At 36.5% G+C, this 25,996-nt stretch overlaps 1 protein-coding gene across 2 annotated transcripts in view; it reads right to left on the reverse strand.

Annotated features, from left to right (window-relative positions):
* Positions 1-25,996, reverse strand: part of STIM2 (stromal interaction molecule 2) — a 168,243-nt gene that overhangs the window by 40,662 nt on the left and 101,585 nt on the right. For both annotated transcript variants that reach the window (XM_060012728.1, XM_060012729.1), the window contains exon 3: positions 22,971-23,085. In XM_060012728.1, the coding sequence (XP_059868711.1) occupies positions 22,971-23,085 (115 nt within the window). The remainder of the gene's footprint in view (positions 1-22,970; positions 23,086-25,996) is intronic.

The following is a 25,996-nucleotide window of genomic DNA, read 5'->3' on the forward strand; positions in this document are numbered from 1 at the left end:
GGTTGAGAGTCCGCCTGCCGATGCATGGGACACAGGTTCGTGCCCCGGTCGGGGAAGATCCCACATGCCGTGGAGCGGCTGGGCCCGTGAGCCATGGCCGCTGAGCCTGCGCATCTGGAGCCTGTGTTCCGCAACGGGAGAGGCCACAACACTGAGAGGCCCACGTACCGCAAAAAAAAAAAAAAAAAAAAGAGAGATAGTAAGGGCTAGAAATACCCAGCAACAGAGAGGTAAAGAATCAAGCTTTCCTGTGGCCACCCAGCAAAAGCAGCCTTCTAAAAGAGACTCATGAGTCATGCATAGGTACATGCTCAGTTGTACAAACTAGGTTATAAGTAGAAGAAACACTCCAACTGAAAGTGATCTCTCCCTCCCCTGTATTTCTATAGTACTTACTATTTCTACCAAATGGCATATCATATGTGCTGCCTTATTTTGTAACAGTTTGCTTAATTACATCTTATGTTCCTACCATACTGTAAGCTTCCAGCAGCCCAGCATAAAGTTGCCATTTAAGTATTAGCTGAATATAACTTTTTTCTTCCTTAAAGAACCTGTTTTGTTTTTTGTGTCTACTTGCTATCCCATAGTGGAATGAAAGACAAACAATACTGTTTTCATGATATCCCATTTCAAAGAGAGAACCCTGACTCCAAAAGAGGATCACAGAGACTTACAATGGAGGTTAAGGTGCTAGTTTTATTGCCATGTGTTTGACAGCTGGATGAGATGAGAATTTGTGTGTTTCCAGTCCATCTCTGCCTTAAACAAATGTGACAGACATGAACAGTGTAAAAGAGAAACTTCAGAAGATTTAAATATATGTATTTACTTGCTCATTTCATCTGCAGAAGGCAATCTTATAAAACCAATGCACCCAGTGCACTTAGTCATATACTTGTATTAAGTTACAGGCCTAAAAATACAAAACAGCTTAGTGAAGTACCACGATGTGAGTTTTCATCTGTTGTATTTAATATTAAGTACATGCTGTCCTAAAAGCCTTCAAAGATGATTTGTGAAATCACCTAAATACTGTGAGGGAGAAAACGAATTTCTAATTATAAAGCATTAGTGTGCATGTACAGACATGTTAATAAAACAGTACCTAACATTTTGTGAGCACTTGGCAAGTTCCAGGAACTGTGCTAAATGCTTTACATGAATTATCTCATGAAATCCTTTCAACAACCCTATGAACTAGGTTTTAGGAGTAATATTATAATCTTGGTTTACAGATCAGGAAGCTGAGTCTCAGAGAGTATGAGTAACTTGTCTAAATTCACACACCAAGTAAGCAGTGGAGATAGGATTCAAAGCTACATCGACTTCAAAGCCCCAACTCTTAACCATTATGCACTTCCTCCTCCCCTCCTCTGCATACTGAGAAAATTTCAAAGCCACCATCAGCTGTGTCACACCTTGCATATAACAGACACACCATTTACATTTACTCTGCATTTCATTTCTTAATATCTCCTACTACTTTTTAAAAACTGCTATCTTCTAAATTTATGATAAAAACATTTGTCATGTTCTTTTTTTTTTTTGCGGTACGCGGGCGTCTCCCTGCTGTGCCCCCAGCCCCCACCACGGAGCACAGGCCCAGCGGCCATGGCTCACAGGCCCAGCCGCTCCACGGCATGTGGGATCCCCCCGGACTGGGGCACGAACCCGCGTCCCCTGCATCGGCAGGCGGACTCCCAACCACTGTGCCACCAGGGAAGCCCTGTAATGTTCTTAATGTTAGGAAAGCAACTAACATTGCTTTAACAGTTTCTTTTGGGAAACTAATGTATTTCAAAGAAATCAACTTGTGATATTCTAATACAGTACCATATAGCTACATACAGTACAGTTACTACACACTTACTACTTTCTATTGAAGTATGAAAACTTCTTTATAAGTAACAAAAGGTGTGGTAAGGGGGTCAGGAAGGAGAAAGAAGAAACATTGTTAACAAAAGTAACTATACTTAAAGTTGGCCATATGAAATGGTTAGTAAAACAAGTTCTATATTTTGAAGCTACTCTGATACACAAGCTAAAAATTATTTGCTGTTTGAAAAATATTTGAATTACTGGCATGTTTATGTGACGTTATAATTTCTAAAATATAGGTGCAGACCAGTATTCACAGCTTCTCTAAATTCAATTTCAACTAAGAATTTTAAGTTACAAAAGCCTCAGAAGTTCTTACAGCGACAGACAATTTATCTGGGGAAACTGCAACTAACCAAAGGTTCAACATAGCAGGACTTTGATGAAAAGCAATTTTAACTAAATGTAATATAAACATTAAAAAAAATAACTTCTTAAAATATAAAAAATGAAAATGTTTAAAGCTTTCCACACTTAATCTCAACTCAGGCGGTTTATAGACTTTTGGTATCCGTTCTGAGTGAGACTTCAGATGATCAGCTGCTCAGCATAGTCAAGAGAGGCTTATCTTTAGAACAGAACCAGCACGTGAGCGCCTCATCTGCACAGTGGTCAGTGGGGCATGTCTCTGTTAACAGGACTAAATTCCTGCACCATGCTATATTTGGACACCTAAAAGTCACACCCTGAACTTGGGAAGTCTAGATATTAGCAGATATTAGTAGGTGTATCAAAGAGAAATAAGTACACACTTTCTCTCATGAGCTCCTTACCTTTTACCATGCAAGAATTACATGTAATTTTTAGACACTCTATATAAATATTGGTAAATGTCTGAATGTTTAGAACTCAAAAATTACCAGGTGTTCTCTCTCCAACAGTGGTATAATGGACACTAAGGGAAGGCTTTAATATTTTTCCTGTTGTAAATTGCACTCTTATCATTTAAATGGAGTATACCATCAACACCTAGTTTCGTGAAGATGATGAAAGATAACAAAGACATATCTAAAAAATAGAAACTGGAGAAACATTGAGTCTCAAAGTTGTATGACTGTTCTGAAGATTAACGAACAAAATGTATGTGGAAATAACTCTTAGGAATGGTAAAACTGTTCCATAAATGTCAATTATTATAATATAATAAATATTGTTACTTATAATAAATAAGTAAATTCAAGGCATTTGCTTTCTTTAAAAGTACGTCCACAAAATCAGTGGACTCAACAGCTATAAGGGAATTAAATGTTTAATTAAGTTTTCCTAAACATCTCATTACAATGTCATCGAAGACATTAGGGACTGAGTGGCTGAATCTCTGGTTATGCATCTTCCACTTTACACTCAGCCCTCAACCTTCTTTTTTTTTAAAACACTGAACTGAGACTACAAAGAGTAGTTCACATCAAATGAAAATAAGTTAAGGGCAGACAATATCTCTTATTCATCTGTATATTCCCAACATGTTATATACAATGCCAAAAATACAGCAGGCACTAAACAAATGTGGAATGGCAGATGTTTCTTAGGAACTCAATTAATACTTGCTAGATGAGTGAATGAATTACAAAATGATTTATTAACCAAGCTGCCAGGAAAATGTCACCTTTGCATCCACTTTTAAAAAGAGTGGCATTTCTAGATAAAGCAACCAACTTTTTCAAAAGTCCGGCTAAGCTTCATAAAAAAGAAAGGATGCTACTTTTCAAAGAATATGTTGAACAACAATTCTATAATTATAATTATTATATTTACAAATGTCTGCATTAATTTTCTATTAAAATTTCAAAAATGCTCATTTTTTTTTCTCTTGGAATTTGGGAGTTTCTTCAAAAGACTATCTGCACAGGTGACCTGGGATTCTTATATTCAACAAATATTTACTGAGTGCACAGTAATTACTCCTGGGCACTAAATAAAATAAACGTAAAACATCAGAGTCAAGAAATTATTACCAAGACTAACGTAAAGCTCAATGTAAGAAAATGTATTGACTTTAAGAGGAAGTTCAACAAAAATGAACACAAAGCCCAGTTAATAAATACCTTATTTCTAAAGGGTATTAAATCAAAGGCCAGCTAAAAGTGGAGCTTTCACAGCTTCTTGTCACACATCTCCAGGTAAGAAGAGACATCACATGCTAAATGTGTTAATCCTTATTTCTCCTAGAATAGAAAAATTCACCAATTCCAACGGTAAAAGCATTTTCAAGATAATATTACCTAGGAACTTTGATATGACTTTTTCTAGTACATGTAGCATTTAAAATTCTAACAGTTCACAAATGCTATTAGCTGCATTTACTCGGTATATAGCATTTTCCAACTTAGGTTTCAACTACTATATAGAGTAGTGGTTTAACTCATTACTATTAATGCCAAAACAATTTAGGAAAAGTTCACTTGTTTTCTGAGTACTACTGACACAATGATTGAAACATTAAAATACTAAATAGCCTTCCCATTCACAGGGGACCTTTGTCAATAGCTAGAGTTATGTGATGAAGGAAAAATGTGAATAATGTGCTTCAGTGATAAAAATAAATTCATAAAGAAGAATTCCTTAATACAATGTCACTGTATAGTGCTCACTCGACTTCTCTCCAAAGTCTTTTTTAATTCTCAAATTGCCTAGCAGTAGCTGGGTTCCATGTGAGGATGGGAAGATAGGTAGTGGTGGGCAGAGTCTGCATAATGAGGACAATGGGAACACTAGGTCCCTACAAGGCAGGCTTCTGAGTGAGGGAGCAGCCCAAAGGTGTCAAGAGACTGAATATGTACAGGGGGACTCAGCAAATTAGAAAATATATTGAAGATAACAGAGCTAGGTGTTTCATAGTCGGTGAAATGAGATACAAATAGGGAAAGAAGTTAACTACAATTAACCAGCTAGAATTAATCCAGTAGTGTTAGACTGGTATCAATGTGAACTGGTATCAGGTATCAGTGAGAACTCGTGACTTTTAATATAGAGAGAGAAGTAAATAGAGATGTGTGTGTGTGTGTTTCTTAACTCTGTCCACTGAGAAGGCCTGGGAATAATACCTCAGTAGCAATGAGAACACCTAGTGTGCAAATCTTGGTTTCTAAATACCACCTCAACTAAAAGTAACCAGAACTCCTTGGAGAAATGGTTGTTTCCAGGGGCAGGGCTCAGAAATAACAAAATAAGCCTGGAACATCTTTTTGTGCCAGAATACAAGGAAAGCTCAAAAAATGATAGAGAAATACATGTGAAAGAATAGAAAAGCCAGCCTGAAAGGCTTCCCACTAGCCATAGTTGGGACAATTTAAGCATTAAAATAATGAGAGCAACAAATCCAGGAGTCCATGCTGATATAAATGAATAAATGCAGAAGATCAATCTTCAGAACAGTCATAAGATTTTGAGATTCACTATTTCCCCAATTTCTATTTTCAAGACATGTCTGTTATCTCCCACCATTTTCACAGGCCAAGATGTTGACAATACGCTGTTTAAATTTCTTCCTTAGAGTAAAATGCAACTAATAAATAGAAGGAATGATGGAATTTGAAAAATTACAATTTGGCAACCATCAGAGTAATAAATAATTCAGGCAAGAAGCATTCACAGATGCTGAAACTAGTGGGTGAAAGTGCTATGAGGAATGTGATGTTACAAAGTCTCCACACACACACACACACACACACACAAAAGGTATTAATTACAAAGGGGGAAAAAGTAACTTTACAGTTACAGAAACGGAGTAGACACTATCTTAATCAAGTGATCAAAGGTAACACTACATAAGACAAACTGACACCATGTGCCACTCAAAAGGATTTAATGAAAAGAATCATTTCTGTGACAGCCCAGCCCAAAATGCCTAACAGGGATCTAATCACATGAAAACATCAAACAAATCCTAATTTAGATACAATCTACAAAATGACACTTTTGACAATTACTGGCCAAAGACATGCAAGGCAAGGAAATACTATGGAATTGTTCCAGATTAAAAAAGACTACAAATTCAGGACAACTGGGTATAATGAACACTCTTGGATCCTTTGGCTATAAAGGTCATTATGAGGATAAAAGGCAAAATTGGAATGAGGGTCTCTGGACAAAGTGTATATGAGTTCTTTGTTCTGGTCCTGCAACTTTTCACTAAATTTGAAATTGCTTTCAATTAAAAAAACTGTATTAATAATCTTTCTTTTTCAATTATGCAGGCAGAAAGTTCTAATAATTGCTAACTTCTTCATTACTTTTGTATTTTATGGTTTTCTTCAAGAAAGTATGGTAATCTTTTAACACTAACAATGATAATAGCAAATATCAGGCCCTTATTAGCTGTCAAGTAATGTTCTAAGCTCTATATATTGATTAACTCATTTAATCCTCAACACAATCCTCTAAGGTGGGTACTATTACTACCTACATTTTACAGATGGGGAAAGTTAAAGACAAAGATTAAGGTACTTGCGCAAGGAGAAAAAAAATATACTAAGTGTTACACAAATAATTGAATCTAAGAAGTCAAGCTCCACACTTTCTATGGAATACTGTCTCTCTAGGAAAGGACAGCTGTACCTTGGAGTTTCTCAAGATACCAGTAACTAAAAGATGAGAGACCTCAGTGATTATAAAGCCTCAGAATCCATAAAACGTTTACTTGTTGTTCAACATTCATTTAGTAGCAGGTTGAAAAGATGTAAGATCCTAAGTTCATAATATTGGAAATTTCTAGTACAGATTTATGATGTTTATTTAGCAAAAAAACTAATAATAAACTACTACAAAAATATTTATGATACTTATGGGCTTCCCTGGTGGCGCAGTAGTTGAGAGTCCGCCTGCCGATGCAGGGGACACAGGTTCGTGCCCCGGTCCGGGAAGATCCCACATGCTGTGGAGCGGCTGGGCCCGTGAGCCATGGCTGCTGGGCCTGCGCGTCTGGAGCCTGTGCTCCGCAACGAGAGAGGCCACAACAGTGAGAGGCCCGCGTATAGCAAAAAAAATTAAAAATTTTTAAAAATTAAAAAAAAATATATTTATGATACTTTTGAAAACTAGACTTTAAAGAAGACCAATTCTTCTCTTAACTTTGGTTGCATTCAGGAATAACCTGAAATTTAAGTAGTTTTTTTTTTTTTAGGAACATTGTGACTACATTGGTTTAAAACACTAAAACATTTAAACTTTACTATTTCGCTACTGTAAAAGTAGAGCTGGAGTTGAAATAACCTTTTTTTTTTTTTTTGCCTTTTCTAATTGTCTATTCAATAATTCCCAGTTATATTTCTTTGTTCTCTTGAATTGACTTATTTCCCAGATCCAGAAGCGCTTTCCTGCTTTAACTTTTTTCTTTTTTCTTCAGGCCCCAGCTGTGTCAATGGGGAAGAAAGTAATTCTGCTTACTTTGGTGAAACAGTGCTGGAGACAAAACAATAAGTTATTTCCAAATAATTAAATTCAGAGTTCTTCTTAAATTATAAATTGCCCTCTTATTTCTAGTGAGTAATGATTATCTATTTTATTGTTTTTTTGTTTTTGGGGTTTTTTTTGCAGTATGCAGGCCTCTCACTGTTGTGGCCTCTCCTGTTGCGGAGCACAGGCTCCGAACGCGCAGGCTCAGCGGCCATGGCTCACGGGCCCAGCCGCTCCACGGCATATGGGATCTTCCCAGACCAGGGCACGAACCCGTGTCCTCTGCATCAGCAGGCGGACTCTCAACCACTGCGCCACCAGGGAAGCCCTGATTATCTCTTTTAATGGAAGTGTTGACAAACCAAAAACCATAGAAGTGACCTCTAAGTCCTGCCCAGCCAATTTACTTGCAAAATAAACAAATTCTTACATTCCAGAAGACAAATACCATATCTATTCGTAATTTATCCATGTCTTCAGTCTACACAAATGCTACTAATAAAAATATTACATCAATTTGGTATTTCAGAGAATTCTGCTCCTTGCTTCCTATTAAGAAAAATGAAAGACAATCACAATACCAAATTAATTTCTGAAAAAATATTATCCAAATTTTTCATTAAAAAATATAGAAGGTACTTCCCTGGTGGTCCAGTGGTTAAGACTCCGCGCTCCCAGTGCGGGGGGCCCCGGGTTCGATCCCTGGTCAGGGAATTGGATCCCGCATGCATTCTGCAACTAAAAGGTCCTATGAGCCACAACTAAGACCCAGGGTAGCCAAATAAATAAATAAATATTTTAAAAAGTATATATATATATATATATATATATATAGAAAATGAAGACAGCACCGTAAACTAAATAAAACTTCCATTTCTTATAGTAGCCTAAATCTCATAAAAGTATTGCTTTTCCTAGAACTGATAACAGCAAAGTACTGCCTATAGCTACTTATAATTTAATAACTCTTTTTATAATTTCATAAAAGCATATCTTCCTAGACAATTCTCTGGACGCCTTTAGAAACTTTATATTCATTGACTCTCTAATGTTATATTTGTTCTTTTCCCTACTGAGAAGACCTCACTTGGCAAAAATTCATGAGTAACTCAAAAGATAAGAACTCTAGGACATCATGAACACACAGTACTGCAAAAACCTTCTACATTCTTAGGCTCTTTATAGTAAAGTTACCAGTAGTTGCGAACAGTAGTTGGTATTCTTAGATATTACTTAAGTGTGATGAATACTATTTGCCTTTTGGGGGTGTTTAGGTCATGTGCCAAGAATCATATATTCCCTAAACTTAACATGTATCTGGAGGGCATCACTTTCTCAAGATTTCCAAACTAACTCAGAATGACAGCACCTAGTTTTTGCCTCCTCGAATTCACTTCTTTGATCCTCCAATGATGCTTTTAAAAACACCTATGTTTCCTCTTGCACAGTACAGACATGTCTGGTGATCTAGGTGAACAAAGTCAGGGTTTCACCCTGTCAAAGTGAAAAGGGCTGTGCAGAGGTGAAAATTTGTAACAGCGAGGAAGATTTTTTTTTTTTTTTTTCGGTACGCGGGCCTCTCAGTGTTGTGGTCTCTCCCGTTGCAGAGCACAGGCTCCAGATGCGCAGGCCCAGAGGCCATGGCTCACGGGCCCAGCCGCTCCGCGGCATGTGGGACCCTCCCGGACCGGGGCACGAACCCGTGCCCCCTGCATCGGCAGGTGGACTCCCAACCACTATGCCACCAGGGAAGCCAGCCCACGAGGAAGATTTTGGAAAGGGTAGAAGTAGAGCAAAATTTACTGATATAGTGTCCAGTGATGAGAGTTATATTAGCTCATTTAATTAAAATACCAAAATGGGATTTAATAAAGCATGTATATTTGGGAAATAATATACTCATCATAAAATTCAGAGTGGGGAAAAAAAGAGGTATATGAGAAAATCCATTTATAATCCAAAAATTTTGGCCTGAAAATGTCAAGAACATATCAGATTTTCTGAAGGAGTGGCTATATTTTACATCTTGGGACCCGTGCTGCCAGACCCCACACACCTACTTCTGGATCCAGAATAACCTTTTAAGCTTTTCTTCTACCTACTCTTGTCAAAGTCTAGTTTCTCTTGCTCATCAATCTGTTATAGCTGTTTGTCAACTAGGTACCCCTTTTCTCTCTGTCGTCTTCTGAGACAAGACTCATGATCACTAGGGAAAGGGGGTCAGAAAAGGAAGTAATCAGAGAATATTGCCACATGACCTAAGCCAGTTACTTCCTTAACTTTTTCGAACTAGAGCAGGCAGGAAAGACTCCTTTCTCTTTGGTCAAGATCCTGGGAAAAGGTAAGTTTACAACTGCCCACAGCCACAGAGTTTAGCCCCTAGGAAATGCAGTAGGAGAAAATAAAAGCAAAATCCAGAAAGAAACAGAGAAATGCAGATAACCAGGGTAGATTAAGCCCCTGACTACATAACTACACTTTCCTTAAGTTAAATATAGTTTTTAATTAATATAGATTGATTTTCTCCTACATCAATTTTTTCTCAACTGGGTCATTCCATTAAAAAACACACTTTTATATATTTCCACCTTTTAAAAAATAAAAAAAAAACTGCCTTCATATCATATTTATCTTCAGGTTATCACAGTCCCACTTCTCTTCTCCTTTTGAAAAGTCAACAATATTTACTGTCTGCACTTCCTCTTTTATCCACTCCGATCCGACGTTCACTTCCACCACTACAGTGCAACTGCTTTGTCCAGATCACCAGCAACCTCAGCCTCTACTTTGCCGATCCAATGGTGGGTCTCTGTCGTGAGCTTACTCAAACTTCTGGAGCATCTGACACTGACTATGCCTTCTTTCTTAAAATATTTCCTTCATATACTTCAGCACTCTAGATTCTCCCGGTTCCCCTCATACCTCACTGGTCACGTCTTCTCTTTCTTCTTTCCAGGATCCTTCTCCTCTCAGCATTCAGTCCTTCACTTCTTTGCATCGTGATCTCCATGTTTGTCAACGTTTTTTTTTTTTTTTTTCCCATTATTGATCAGGCCCAACTGAGCCTGTTTCAACTTCTTTTTCCCCTACTTGCCTCCATCTCCAAGAAATTTTAGTACCACAGATAATACATAAAACCTAGGCACCGTCCTTAATTCCCGTCCCCACCCCGATCAACTTCCTAAATCTAATCCAACAGCAAATCCTGCCAGCTATTCGTTCAAACTATATCTCAAATCAGACCTCTCTGCTACCTCCCTCTACCAGCTCACTGCAAGACCCTCAACAGGCCTTTTACTTCTACTCCTGCCTCTTTTCTGCAGAGTCTAATATCCACGCAGTAGCTACATAATCTTTTCAAAAGATAGACCACACATCCTTACTTAGCTCGAAACTCCTAAATGGAGCTAGACTTTCAGTAAGTATACTGACATTATACTTAAAATAAATCCCACATTCTTCATTAGGCCCTTCAAGGCTTATGAGATCTGACCCCTGTTTATCCCAGTGACCTTGCTTGTCTCCTACCACTCTCCCCATTCCTAATGACCATCTAGCTACACTAGCCTTCCATAGTCCCCTAAATACTTTGAAGTCATTTCAGCCTCAGAGCCTTAGCCTGGTTGATCTCTAAACCTGGAATATACTTCATCCAGACCTTCCCGTGACTCACTCTCTCTCATCACTCAGGTCTATAATCAAATATCACTTCTTTGGGAAGTTCCTCATTGACTACGTTACTTAAATAGCCCCCACCCTACCTAGTCACCGACCATGTATTACCCTGCTTTACTTGTATCATATCACTAATCTGTTCCAGCAGTCCTGTGAGTGTGTATATATCTACACACACACACACACGCAGACTTGTTCATTATCTGTCTTCCTAAAAGAGTTCTAACTTCATGAAGGTAGGATATCTATTTTGCTCAAGGCTCTAACCCCAAAACCCAGAATAATGCCAGTGAGTCACTTGCAATTAATAAAATCATTGATGACAGAGTATCCTTGCAACAAATTTCCCATTACTTGAAGTAATTTGAGTCTCTCTCTTTATCTTCTGCCACTAAAAAAAGACTTATTAAGACATACAAACTGCTCAAACTTTAAAATAAAGCTCTGTAGTAAAAAAAAAAAAAGAAGACATAGTATACTGTAATTTCAAGCCAATCAACAAAGCATGTTGAACAATCAGTTATGCACAGTAACTTATTAAGTGTTTAGTTTTGTGATAAATTCAGCCTCCAGTACTTAATATAGTGCAGGTTCCATTAGAAACTAGAGTGATTACTTTTGGGGCATTACTGAAAAACACTCAAAGAATCTAGACACAGTCCTAAAACATATATCCACTAACTTAAAACTTAAGCTTCCCTTTTTTTTCAAAAGCTTCCAATAACACATCTAAAAGAGAATGCAGTGTAAAGTCATGGTCAGATTCATGCAATTGAGCATGCTCATTAAAAACAGATGAGAGAAATTTAAACAACTACCAAAGCAGATCAATCTTCAACTATCTCACACTGCAATCTGGGATATGCTTACCTTTGCTAAGGTCACAGGCTCTGGATCAGTGGGTATGCAGCTAGCACACAGAAACCTATTATTATTCATTGTAGTAGAGCTGTAGCACTATCGTTAAAATTCTGCCACAAAATATTTGGTACTGGTCAAAACATGGAAAATAAGGATGTTAGAATTCTATATTCTTACAAGATATAATTCAGAAACCAAATAAGCATATGTAAAGGGTAAAGAATTTCTTGGGCCTCCCCTTTCTCATTACTCACCCTCCCATTTCCCCTTTTCCTAGGCCACCTCTATCCCCTTCCAAAAAGTTCAAGGCAAAGAACTGTCACTCAAGTTCTTCACGAGAAGTGAATTCTGCAAAGGATTTGAAAATGGCTAGTGATAGTGCCATCTAGCAATGAAGAATTATTCTGTCAACTAGTTTCTTGCCTGTCTTAAATTCATTTTTTATTAACCTAACAATATCTTTTCAATCCATAACCAACATAATTATCCATAAAGAAAATAAATACTGACATTTATTACATTAAGATGTAATAAGATGTAATCCCAACTTCCAACTCTTATACATAGTGGTAGTACTTTTTGAACAAAATCCTTGCTGAAATGAAAATTTTTTTAAATGTTCAACTTTTTAAAATGTCAGTAGAGTACTTCCCTTTTTCTTTAAGCATAATCAGATCTACCAGTTCTTAAGAAAACCCTTTACTTGATCATACTACCTATTTGTAACTACCATTCAATTTCCTCCATTTTCTTGCCTACTCCTTAAATGGGGGTTACCCATATATCTACTTCCTATCTACTCATTCTCTTAAATCATTTTTAATTGTGGCAAAATACGCATAACATAAAATTTACCATCTTAACCATTTTTAAGTGTATAGTTCAATGGTATTAAGTATTCATATTGTTGTGTAACCATCACCACCATCCAACTCTACAACTCTCTTCATCTTGCAAAATGGACACTCTGTACCAATTAACCAATAACTCCCCATTCCCCTCCCCCTAGCCCCCAGCAACCACTACTCTACTGTCTCTATGATTTTGACTATTCTAGGTATCTCATATAAGCAGAATCATACTGTATTTGCCTTTTTGTGACTGACTTATTTCACTTAGCATAATGTCTTCAAGGTTCATCCATGTCGTAACATATGGAAGAATTTCCTTACTTTTTAAGACTGAATAATACTCCATTGTATACCACGTTTTGTTTATCCATTTATCTGTTGATGGACATGTGGGTTGCTTCCACTTAAATCTTTTTAAAGATATATTCCGTGTGTATATGTGAGTCAATTCCCCATACCAATGTTTAAAGTGATATCCTGTAGGTCAATGATTTTCTTCTTGTCATATCTAATGGCTTTTTTCCAATACACTGTATTTCTCTATTTAGCACTACTGGCCACTTTTCATCTCTCCTCTCTCTATCCCCCAGTGAGAGAGACACAGAGAGAGAAGAAATGACTTACAAAGATTCATATAATATAAAGAGAATTAAACATGAAGGATGTCAATGAACCAGAGAAATAAAATCAAACTAAAAGCATGCACAAAATATAAATGAGGTCCTTAATAAAAGCTACAAAAAGTAGACAAAGAAGGAAATAAAATCAGTCACAAATCATCCCCTCAGGAATACAACTATTCTTATTACAGAGAACTAAAAAAAGATTCTTCATGAGGGCTCTCAGCAGATACTTTGCAATATGGTGGACTACGCCCTCAACTATACAACCATCCGTCACTTCCTGAAAACTCTCCTCTACAGACTTTCAAGAAAGTGCACCTCCCTGATTCACCTCCCATGTCTCTGATGGCCATTATTTATTTCATTAGCTAATCCTTCGCTTTTGTCTTATTAGCAGTATTCCCAAGGGGTTATTCTCTTTCCTTTTCCTTCTCTTAGTGAACTCTTAATTCATATAACTCTAACTATGTTACCTTTATATGAGGGAATCACAACTCTATATTGTTATTTCTGTTTTAGAACATAGCCTTTAAGCAGCCATAAGTTCCTAGTGATAAACACCTGTTTTATACTTTTTTTTTTTAGCTATTACCTGGTAAGGAAAGAAAATTGATGATGGAAATAGAAACTTAATTTCCTTCAATGCAACTGACATTTGCTGTTTCATTTTGTTAGACTGATCTAGACTCTTAGTTTTAAACTAATAACTTAAGTAAGCAGCTGATTTTAAACATTTTGAATCAAAACTATCTAAATGTCTACCACTTTCAACACCTCGGAAGAACTCACACTGATGCAAAGCGAAAGAGAAACAGAAGACTGGCCAAATGTTAGAGGAATGCTTATTAAGGACCTCTTATTTAAGAGCACCTTAACCAGATGAGAAAGTTAGACAATAAACATTATTTGTACTTTGTACCCTACCTGAATACATAATCATCCACAGAGTGAAAAGATTTTTAAGACATAATATAAACGCTATGTGATTTATCCTATGTTTTAATCATACATTCCCTCTGAGACATATTTATATATGTAATATAACAGATTATGTGTATACATATGTTTCAGAATTATAGAAATGAATTTTTAGAAATATGTCATATTCAAATCAAAATGGTTATCTAGTATCTGTGAAATCTTTATTTTCATTGTAATTTGCATTATTTCTATTACAGTTGCTTCTAAATTGCTAAGTAATATTCAGTGGAACTGAAAAAAAGACCCAAGTAAGCATAAAATTTGTTTGAGAAAAGATTTTTGTAAAACTGACCATCTTTGAAGAGGAAAATATTATTACCAACGAACAAGTTCTTCATCCAAAAGAGCAGGAACAAAGTATTTGTTCCACCTAAAGCAGAATTTGATATAGTGAATCTCCCACAATAACATATATTTTAACAACCAGAACTTGAACCAGAGTTCTCCTACCCACCCCCTTGCCAAACCAAGGATTGTAAAGCAAAATTTAACACACATCCATGTGGAACTGGTTCCCAGTTGGTGGGGTAAGGGAGGAAAGAACAATAAGATGTTCAAGAAAGCCTATTGTTTTCTAGATAGTCCATCACAGTGAAAAGTGGACAGCCCTCATTTTTACCTTCTGCAGAAGGTTCTGTTACTGTACTCCAAACTTGAGGTATCCCTTGAGTCTGTGAACACAGCAGAGGAGAAATGTAGAATAATTCAGGTATACAGAAAACCATAAGGCAAATTCACAATTTTAGAATAGTACTTCCTTAAATTATAAGAAAAGTGTCATCATATGATGAATATATAAAAGTTGGGTTTTTGTTATTTGAGAAAAAATGAAGTCTCACAATGTGTCTAATTCATGTGTCCACACAGAATAGAAATTGTCAAGTTTTCTAAAGCCCAAAGTACAGAGAGATGTAATAGGCAGTCGGTCGCTGCATCCTATTCTGAGAGGTGGTCTCTATTTCAGAACAAAAACAAGAAAGAACTATAAAGGAAGACAGAGCTATCTCAAAGTCAAGTATCTTCTAGAGATTAAAAAGTCATAATTAATCCCAGAAAATCAGTACATGCAATGACCCTAAGTCTCCAAAAGTCAAGTATCCTGAAGTAAAACAGGAAGAGTGCCAACAATAAAAGAGAAGGAGAAAGAGAGAGAAAAGAAAACTAAAAAACCCATATTAATACACTTAAATGTTGGTTGATAGAATAAATGAACAATACGTTCATGTCGACTACTCTCTACATAAAAGAAACTTTGACAACAAAAGACTTTTGTTAGTGGTGCAAATAATGACATCTGTCATTCTGAAACCAGACTCTACCTCAAGGACAGGCCTTCCCTTGTATAAACCACTTTCTGTGGACAATGAAAACCCAGCACCTCTATAGATGGCTAACAACTGCTTCTACTAGAACTAAAAGTATTGTATAAAAGTTGAAAAGTGTTAAACATCTGGGCTAATAAAACAGCATAAGCATTTGAAGCATATTAAGTGCCTTGTGTTTTTAAAATGTGCTATATTAATTACAAATATCCTGAAAGCTATTAATCCAGTAGAGTCCTTCCCAGGGAAGGGTGACAAAAGGTGAAAAAAGTAAATGTCCCTTTATACACAACTAACTCCTCTGGCCTTACCTGACTTCTGCAGGCAGACTAATATACTTCTTTTTCTATTAACCCACAGTGCCTACTACCTATCTTGATTACAGATAGTATCACATCCTTTAATTACTTGTCAACAGAACTTTCTCCAATGATAGACTACAGTCAGGTGGAGGACCGAAAACATATTCTTCAGCTGTGTATCTTCAGTATCTGTGTATTTTCATTCTTCCCACTCAAATCCACATTACATTAAACTCACAGCTGATTTTCCTGCCTATAGTGAATTCATCATCCTATAACTCTTCCATATTATATGACTTTCTAAAACAAGAAGCTGTAATAGCTCCTAATATTTAGTGCGATGATAAAAATGTTAAAATACACTACACCACCTCCCACATACGTAGTAAATATTGCCAACCAGTAATTTCTACGGTAATATCCTTCTTTGCTATTGAGACCAGGCACAGATCAAGCATCCTTAATACAGTCCTCCAGGCAATCACTATCATTTGGTAAGCACTGGTGTATCAGTGGAATCTTACTTGTCATTCTTAAAGCAGTTCATCAGACTTAAACATCAAGGATCACTAGTCTGGTCTCCCTGTCTAACTAACCCTATTTTCTACTATTCCCCAACTCAGAAATATTAGTCTCCAACATCCCCACCATGTGCCACCTTCACACCTGCCTTACAAAAATAGTAACAACGGACAGTCATTGAGCACTTGCTATGTAGTAGGCACTAGTCTAAGCACTTTACATGTACAAATTCATGTCATCCTCAACACTTTGATGCAATAGATAACCTTTACCCCTAACAGATGACAAAACCAAGACACAGAAAGGTTAAGCACTACATGTTAATAGCAAAAGACAAATATTAAAACAATGATTTATTCTTGTGTCGTACACTAAAAAATTACATTTCTGGGCTTCCCTGGTGGCGCAGTGGTTGAGAGTCCGCCTGCCGATGCAGGGGACACGGGTTCGTGCCCCGGTTCGGGAAGATCCCACATGCCGCGGAGCGGCTGGGCCCGTGAGCCATGGCCGCTGAGCCTGCACGTCCGGAGCCTGTGCTCCGCAACGGGAGAGGCCACAACAGTGAGAGGCCCGCGTACGGCCAAAAAGAAAACAAAAAAAATTACATTTCTGACTTATAAACTGTGCTTATTTGAGGGATTTAGGACTAAAGTCTGGAATTACACCTATTCATTTACTCATTTTAATGTGCTAACCTGTATGTATATCCCTCTCTCTTTCTCACTTCTAAGAAAATTTTCTCTTTCAAAATCTTGCTGAAAATTCACCTCCCTAATGAAGACTTCCTCATAATAAATCTATTCATTCTCTTAAACTCCCACAATAGAACCACTGACCCAGTATTTAATCAAACCTTCCTGTACTGTTATTTAACATTTCATCTGTGCACATGTAACAATATCGTAAACTCCTGGAAAAACAAGGCCTTATCTTATACTTACTTGTATAAGTGAATATCAGTCACCATAGTGACTGCTATGTCTACTACTGTAAACATACAATATTGTGTTGATGGACGCCACAAAGATAATGGCTACCTTATTATCTATAATGGTCTACATTTTGAGTTACTCTGCTGATAATGTCAAGCAATGTGCACTGATCCTTTTACATTTTTTTTCATTCCAGTCTCATTGTAACCAACAACATACACATGAAAAAGCAGATAGATTTTATCAACATTTAGAGATCCATTTATACTTTCACACCCAGAAGAAAATCCTTATGAATATCAAGGATCTATACAAAGGAGATAGTTATAATCTTCCTTACTTTTAGAAATTTAACACCCATAGTCAGGAATTCTTTTCGTTTATATATCCTTTATGTAACATTTACATTTTTGCTTTCCTATACAGAAAGAAAACACTCTTAGTCATTTATCTCTAGCTAGGCTTTATATACACTTCAAAACATCCATCATTAAAGGCCGACATCTTTCATTCTCTCAGACAATTTCAGTTCCTTTAAATTTCTAATCAATAAACAATAATAATAATAATAAACCTTCAGCAAATTTTCCAGATGTCTATTCAATCTGTAAAGCCCAAAATTACACAATGACCTTAGGTAAGATAAGACCTGTGCTGAACAGTATGGAAAGATTACCTCATGAGTGTCACATGTTAAAATAACTATTTAACCTAATGAGTTATCATTTTTAAAAACAGTACATTACTTAATCAGTTTTTTAATCTACTATGGTCCCTAGATCTTATACATAACCAATAATTTTCTATCTATATTTTCCTTCATGAGGTAGCTGGCTACTATTTAACTGCTCATTCATTAATTTTAACAACTGATCCAGTTTATCAAAATCTGTCTGAAATCTAATACTAGTTTTTTAAATAGCTTTCATTTGTATTGGACTGTTGCCATATGCAAATTAACCAAGCATTCTCTACACACACACACAAAAAGTACATTCAGGTCATGCTGAAATTTTTCTATATGAGATCAGTATCAATTTTTGAGGAACACAACTTTACTTTTTCCCCACTGACAATATTCCATAAAGATCTCAGGTACATTTTACCAACCAGAGAATTGCACACTACAATGGTGAGTATGTAGTCTAATATATCTATTCATTTTATTGATGAATATTAAGAGACTGAATCAAAAACCTTACAAAACTTTAAATAGAGCTGAACATTTTAGTTCGTTCAGCATTATTACAAAGGTAAGTAAGTCAACACTTACTTAGTGCCTATCGAGTGTTGCCAGGAATTATGCCAGGCACTTTTACTACACTACTCATTTAAATCACACAAGAATTGCATTTTACAAGTGAATTTTTAAATGTGCCAAATGTCTTAATGTTCATAAACAGAAGGGCCAGGATTTAAATTTGTACAGCTTGAAAGTCCACATGTCTCCTTTAGTATGCTACCTACACTTCCATTTCTAGCAAATTTTCAGGTAACTGAAGGAGGAGCTATATGGGGGCTACCATTTATGGTCTACCTCATTATCCCCTTCCAGAACTCCTGGTCAACACTCACAGCCTACCACAAACACCACCTTCTGTGTATGATCCTATCAGAGAGTTCATTAGTCCTTCCATACCAGAACAACAAAGCTATGAACATGATGTCTGCTCACCATTCCTTCTTCCTTTTAGCTCAATCTGGCCACAGGCTCTTAGAAATGCTTGTTGCTCAGTTCTCATCTTTGTGCACATTGCCCTTGTCTCCATAATTTAGCAACTTCAACCCTACCTAATACCTCCTTTTAATAAGTTATCTTTAATTATTTTTTAAGGTAAAGTCCTATATCTACTACAGTATTTACTGATTAGGGATTTAACATGCCTTTTTTACCTGTAGTTTTATTAGTACTGTTAGTGCTCTGATTACAACATTGCACAGGTTTTCAGTAGTCTGCTCCAACCCCGATTTTTCCCATAAATTCTAATTTTTAAGTTCATAATTTTGCAACGCATAAGTTTTCCAGGAGTGCATATATTTCATTATGGCAGAAATGCCTGTACTCAAAGTATGAACTGAATTACTGAGAATGCAATGCTCATGGGGCACTATACACTCATTCATTCAATTCATTAGACAAATCTTTACTGAAAATCAAAGTAAATAAGGCACTGTTCCAGGCACTGAAGACACAACAATGACGGGCAAAGTATGACTGTATGTTTGTGTGTGTATGCATGTGTGTGCATAAGTATGTATGTACCTATATTCATATTCAACTAAACAACCTTAAATTACATATTATTGCATTCTAATCTCTTTATCAACAATTTCCAAACCTTTTCAGAAGAATTACTTTTTGTTTCTCAAGAGAAATCTTAAACAGAAACAGAATATACCAGATAAAAGCAGAACTCTACCCATTTATCCCTGTCCCTGAGATACCTCCAGGAAACCCAGGGCTTGTCAGGCTATGATTTAAAAACCACTGATCTAACAACAATGCTCTGCCTTTTTACATGAAGCCTGTAATAAATTAAAAGACTATGTATGACATGGTAAAATCAATTGAGAAAAATGACACTGAGAAAATCAATCAGGTCACCATAAAGCTTCTAGTAGAGGTTTATTTCACTCAACTCCTCTCTCTTCCCTCCCATGCAGCTGTTTTAGTAGGAGCCCTAAGATACTTCCTCCCAAGCCCTAATCCCCTAAGAAGGTTATGTGCGAGACTGGGGTTTGGAGAAAAGGAAGCATAAAGCAGATAATTTAGGCCAACTCTTTGAAGGCTTAGGGGGAAATCGTCTCATCACCATAATGGTAAAATCTTAGGGGGTGGAAATTAAGGTGAAAGCCTAGGAAAAAAGAGACTTAAGAAGCTATTTAACTTGAAAAGACCTTAAGCTGATAACAAACATACATTTTCATAAATCACAAAAGATCCCACAAAACTTACCAGGGTGGGAAATCAAAATGGGGTTTAAGTACAGAAACCCCTTGAATTTGGGACACAGTAATAAACAAAATAGACAAAGACCTCCCCCCACCCCGCTTTCTGAGGCTAACATTTTCAGGGGTAAGGGACAGAAGGGAGACAAACATAACAAATAAGTCAATTATATTATAACTTAGAAGCTGATTCCTGACATGGGGTAAAGAAAGTGTGAAGCTAAGTAAGAGGGATCAACAAGGGTGCCAAATGACCAAGAGGGGGGCAGGGGGACATGGTTTGCAATTTGCAATTTTAAATAGAGTGGTCAGGGTAGGCCTCAAGGAGAGAAGAGCCCGAAAAAGAGATAACGAATTAGCCAGGAGGACATCTGCATTCCTGCAGCAAGGATTCCATCTGGGCAGAGCACACTGAGTGAGAGAAATGGAAAAGACAGAAAACGGAAGAGAGGAGGGTGCAGGAGAGGACAGATCATGTAGAGCCTTACAGATCTTTGTAAAGATTTTAACTTTTACTCTGAGCCATTACAGGGTATTGAGCAAATTTGATTTATATCTTAAATAGATTACTCTGCTAAGTGAAGAACAAATTTCAAAAGAGCACAAGTATACAGAAGGAGACCCTCAGGCAGCTACCACAATTATCCAGGAAAGGGATGAGGGCTGAACCAGGGTGGTAGCACAACAGGTGGTGAGAAGTGGTCAAATCTTTTTTTTTCCTTCATTCAAACGTAGTTAGTTTTGTGGGCTCCATTCAGCTTACCACAAACTCCAAATCTAGAATATACTAGTGGCAACAGACTCCATTGGATCTCCAAGTCCTTTACTAATATCTACATATTGCTGAGATATCTCATATAAATAGTCTTACTGAGTTTTTGACCATTCTAGCACTTTCCCCCATGAAACTTATACTCATTTATTTATTAAATAAATAAGTATATTATACTTATTAAATAAATAAGTATACTCATTATTTATTTCTATTCCTACCCAAGTTCATATTACTTCAAAATAATATGGGGAAAGGAAATGGAGAGGTTTTTTTTAAGTCTATGTATCTTTCATTAAAGTCAGTGGTATTTTTTTCCTTCTTTCTTTTTCTTCTTCCCGGAGTATTTCATCAGATGCCTCTTTTAGAAAGTGAAAACAAAACCATAAGAACACCTTTTTTAAAAAAAATGTTTATTGAAGTATAGTTGATTTACAATGTTGTGTTAGTTTCACGTGTAGAGCAAAGTGAATCAGTTTTCATATACATATATCCACTCTTTTTTTGGATTCTTCTCCCATATAGGTCATTACAGAGTACTGAGTAGAGTTCCCTGTGCTATACAGTAGGTCCTTATTAGTTATCTATTTTATACACAGTAGTGTGTATATGTCAATCCCAATTTCCCAATTTATCCCTCCCCTCCCAAGCAAACCTTCTTCTATATTAATAATAATACTGAGTTGATGGAATAGTTTCCTGTATTTTCTCATTTCCAAATGTTACCACTGACAGTCTAGTAAACTTTGTTATTTTTTCATAACTCCTACTTGGTAATCTGTCCCACATTCTTTTTAATTTCATTTCGCTCTTCAAACTGGCAGAGAAAAACATATGCTACAATATAATTGCTTGACTTTGACAAAAGAATAGAAACATTAGGAAAAAGACATTTTGTTTGACACTGTCACTAAAAAAAGAAAAAGAAAAAAAACTTAACAGACTTTTTTTTTATGTAGCTTTCTACAATTGGGGATCAAGTTGAGGTTTTAGGCCATACACTTTTCCTGCCCTAAAAAATTACTATCCGTAAGACAGCTTGAGGACTTAAGGGTAGAAAAAGGAATAAAATATAAATTACACAACTGTATCATGCAGTCTTTATCATCAGCAGACTTTGCCTTCTAAAGACTTTAGGAACTGTTCTCCGTAATTAAAAAAAAACTTCGGTGGGGCCTCCTTGGTGGCACAATGGTTAAGAATCCGCCTGCCAATGCAGAGGACACGGGTTTGAGCCCTGGTCTGGGAAGATCCCACATGCCACAGAGCAACTAAGCCGTGCACCACAACTACTGAGCCCACGTGCCACAACTACTGAAGCCCGTGCGCCTAGAGCCCGTGCTCCACAACAAGATAAACCACCGCAGTGAGAAGCCCGCACACCACAACGAAGAGTAGCCCCTGCTTGCCGCAACTAGAAAAAGCCCACACACAGCAACGAAGACCCAACACAGCCAAAAATTAATTAATTAAATAAATTTTTAAAAAAATTAAACTTTGGGATCCACATTAAATAAATTTTTAAAAAAATTAAACTTTGGGATCCACTTTTTATCCACAAATAAGTTTTTAAAAAAATTAAACTTTGGGATCCACATGTTTATTTGACAAACCTTTTATAATAATGCCATTTAACAGATGAAACAATGCTCTACAACTTTAAGCTCTCAGACATGCGTTACCTTATTTATTCTAGTATAAGGTATCAAATTATCTGAAAACAGGCTGACCTTTAATAAATCCTAAGAAAAATTAAAATCATATTTCAAAATAAAAAATGGAACAATTATTTACTAAAATATAAATATCCTCACAGAAATGTTATTTTGATTTGTTTGTAAATCATATGCAATTAGTGACCTGAGAAAAGCAGCTCAGGGATTCAGATCACTAAAACAGTCTTACCTTCTGATGTTTTCCATCGTTTCCATAAATCCTCAACAGTTATATGCTTGTCTTCTCTGTGCAGATGGCTGTGTTTATTAGTAGCATCTTTATATTTCATATCTTCTCTGATAAACTATAAAAGAGAAAACACTAAGTTAAGTATACTTAAATTCATTATTTTATTCTCTACAAACAGAAGAAAGTAAAATGTGAAAAACAGCAGCTGGTAATTTTCTGATCATAACTGGTGCATGTTTGGTATTTTATACTCACATTCTTAAATGTTTATAAAATTTATTTAATGAGATGTCTTCTAATCATAACAGCAGCAGTAAAAGTACTTATTTAACTCATTATTTATCAGGCCCTATTGCACATTATATAATAAATACGTCATATCTACACACACACACAGTCATTTAACTTCATGACAGTTCTATAAGGAAAGTATTATGTATTGCCATTTTATAGATAAGAAAACCAAGGCCCAAAGAGGTTAAGTAATTTGCCTAAGGTTGAAAAAATAATGAATGTCAGAGCTGAGATTCCAACCCAAGCAGTTTGGTTACACTCAACAGCATAATGTACTGCCTCAATTATTATACATTTTTACCAAATACTTAATGACAGGGGTATTTCAGAACATACTAAATACTAACCTCAATTACTGCATCGTATTTCTGTTCTTCTACCTTTTAAGTCATTACTTATAGTTGAAAGACATGATTACAGTGTTTAGAACTAAAGTATTTTACAAAACTGAAGTAGATCCTCTATTAATCTTACTTTAAAGTATATACAGAGAGAAAACACTAAAAATTTTCTTTGCTAAAAACCAATCTACTCCGTATTGCTTCATTATATAAAATTCTCCAACTGCCCTTCACTGTCTAGCAAATAAAAAGCTAACTTTTTAAGAATTACATACCATTTCCCAATCTTGTCCCTGACAATCTTTTAGGCTTTAACTATTGACACTTTCCCCAAATCAACCCAATACTCTAATTATATAAAACTAATAGTTTTTATAAATTATTATGCTTTTTCTACCTCAATATTTCTGATCTTTCTTGCTTTGGTATTGTTTTATTTGGTATCTTTATTAATTTTTTTTTCAGATTCCAAAATTATAAGATCATACAAAAGCTTATTTCAGAAATCCATAATGCAGAAAGTAGAAATCTCTTAGAGCTCCAAACCCTAGAGGCATATTTTTCTGACTTTTATATACTGACAATGAACATCACCCTCAAACAAAAGACCAAATTTTACTTTTGAGTAGAGCTGTTCTCTACTGAAACTGAAAAAGAAAACTTTAATAGCTGTAGAGAAATATAGAGAAAATCATTTCACTTTTCTAAGCTAAATAACCTTGGGTACAAATGAAGAAACAAAGTTTTAGGAAAAACCACTACTCTGCATGTGGTCAGCAGACTAGTGTCAATCAGCAAACTGACACTGGTGTAGAATATACACAGAAATGAAGAAATTTCAGAATTTAGAAACCTTTATAGCAATTAGACAATGCTTTCAAGGAATCTGACCCCAAGCATGAGGTAAATTTACTTGCCATGTAGGTCCTATCCATAATGAACTGGTAACAAAATATCTGGTTCTTCACCATAGAGGTAATCTGGAAAGCACTAATCTAGAAGGCCCACTTTAGCACTTGTATATTATATTGTTCTAAACAATGCCTTACTCTTTTTTTTCCTAAATGGCCCCCTTTTTTTTAAAATTTATTTATTTTTGGCTGTGTTGGGTCTTCGCTGCTGTGCGCTGGCTTTCTCTAGTTGCGGCGAGCGGGGGTTACTCTTCGCTGTGGTGCACAGGCTTCTCATTTCGGTGGCTTCTCTTGTTGTGAAGCACTGGCTCTAGGCGTGCGGGCTTCAGTAGTTGTTGCTCGTGGGCTCTAGAGCACAGGCTCAGCAGTTGTGGCGCACGGGTTTCGTTGCTCCGCAGCATGTGGGATCTTCCTGGACCAGCGCTCGAACCCGTGTCCCCTGCACTGGCAGGCAGATTCTCAACCACTGCGCCACCAGGGAAGCCCCTAAATGTCCTTTTTTAAAGTTATTTTTAAAGGGACCTGCCTCACTGCCTCCACTCCTCCTGTCTATTTCTATTTCCCAGTTTCTATTTCCCTATTTCTGCCCATCCCTCTTCCTCTTCTGACTGACAATTTTTGAAATCTGTAGATAATACCTGGAAAATATCTGCCACTGAGATGCTCAGAAACTGCCCCTATCTTGGAAGAGATCCAAGAGTTAGAGAGAAATTCTAGAATGAAAAACATGATGATTGACAGAGCAGAGAGGAAGCCTGTCTTGGAAATGGTCCAGTCAGTTGGAACAAATGGCAACTGTTTCATTTATGTGACACATTAAAAAAACAATGTCCTAGGAAATTCTTTTTACCACGTGAACACAAAGAGCCCAGAAGTAGAGTTCTGTGGCTTTAGGATCAACATATTTCAGAAAATAAAGCTAATTACCATATATAAACTAGGTGTGGCTTTCTAGCTACTGAATTACTCTAGAAAGCCTAGAATGAGTGTATAGATATCTATCAAAATATGTGCTTAACAAAATAATTAAGATATAAAAAAGACAATTTAAAAAGCTTATAAAGATATCTATAGTACATCTGCTATAAAAGAACTGACTCCTAAGAAAGTTGAGCATAAACTGAATAAATACACTGAATTATGTTTTCTCTGGAATTATCATTCAAAAATTAATACATACTTCTGTTTTAAAATATGACCCTCGAGGGCTTCCCTGGTGGCGCAGTGGTTGAGAGTCCGCCTGCCGATGCAGGGGACACGGGTTCGTGCCCCAGTCTGGGAAGATCCCACATGCCGCGGAGTGGCTAGGCCCGTGAGCCATGGCCGCTGAGCCTGCGCGTCCGGAGCCTGTGCTCCGCAACGGGAGAGGCCCCAACAGTGAGAGGCCCGCATAGCACAAAAAAAATAAATAAATAAAATAAAATAAAATATGACCCTCAAAATAAAACAAAAGTATATTCATATAACAAAAGTATACTCT

Source organism: Delphinus delphis, chromosome 5 (assembly GCF_949987515.2).
Source record: "Delphinus delphis chromosome 5, mDelDel1.2, whole genome shotgun sequence".
NCBI classification, from domain to species: Eukaryota; Metazoa; Chordata; class Mammalia; order Artiodactyla; family Delphinidae; genus Delphinus; species Delphinus delphis.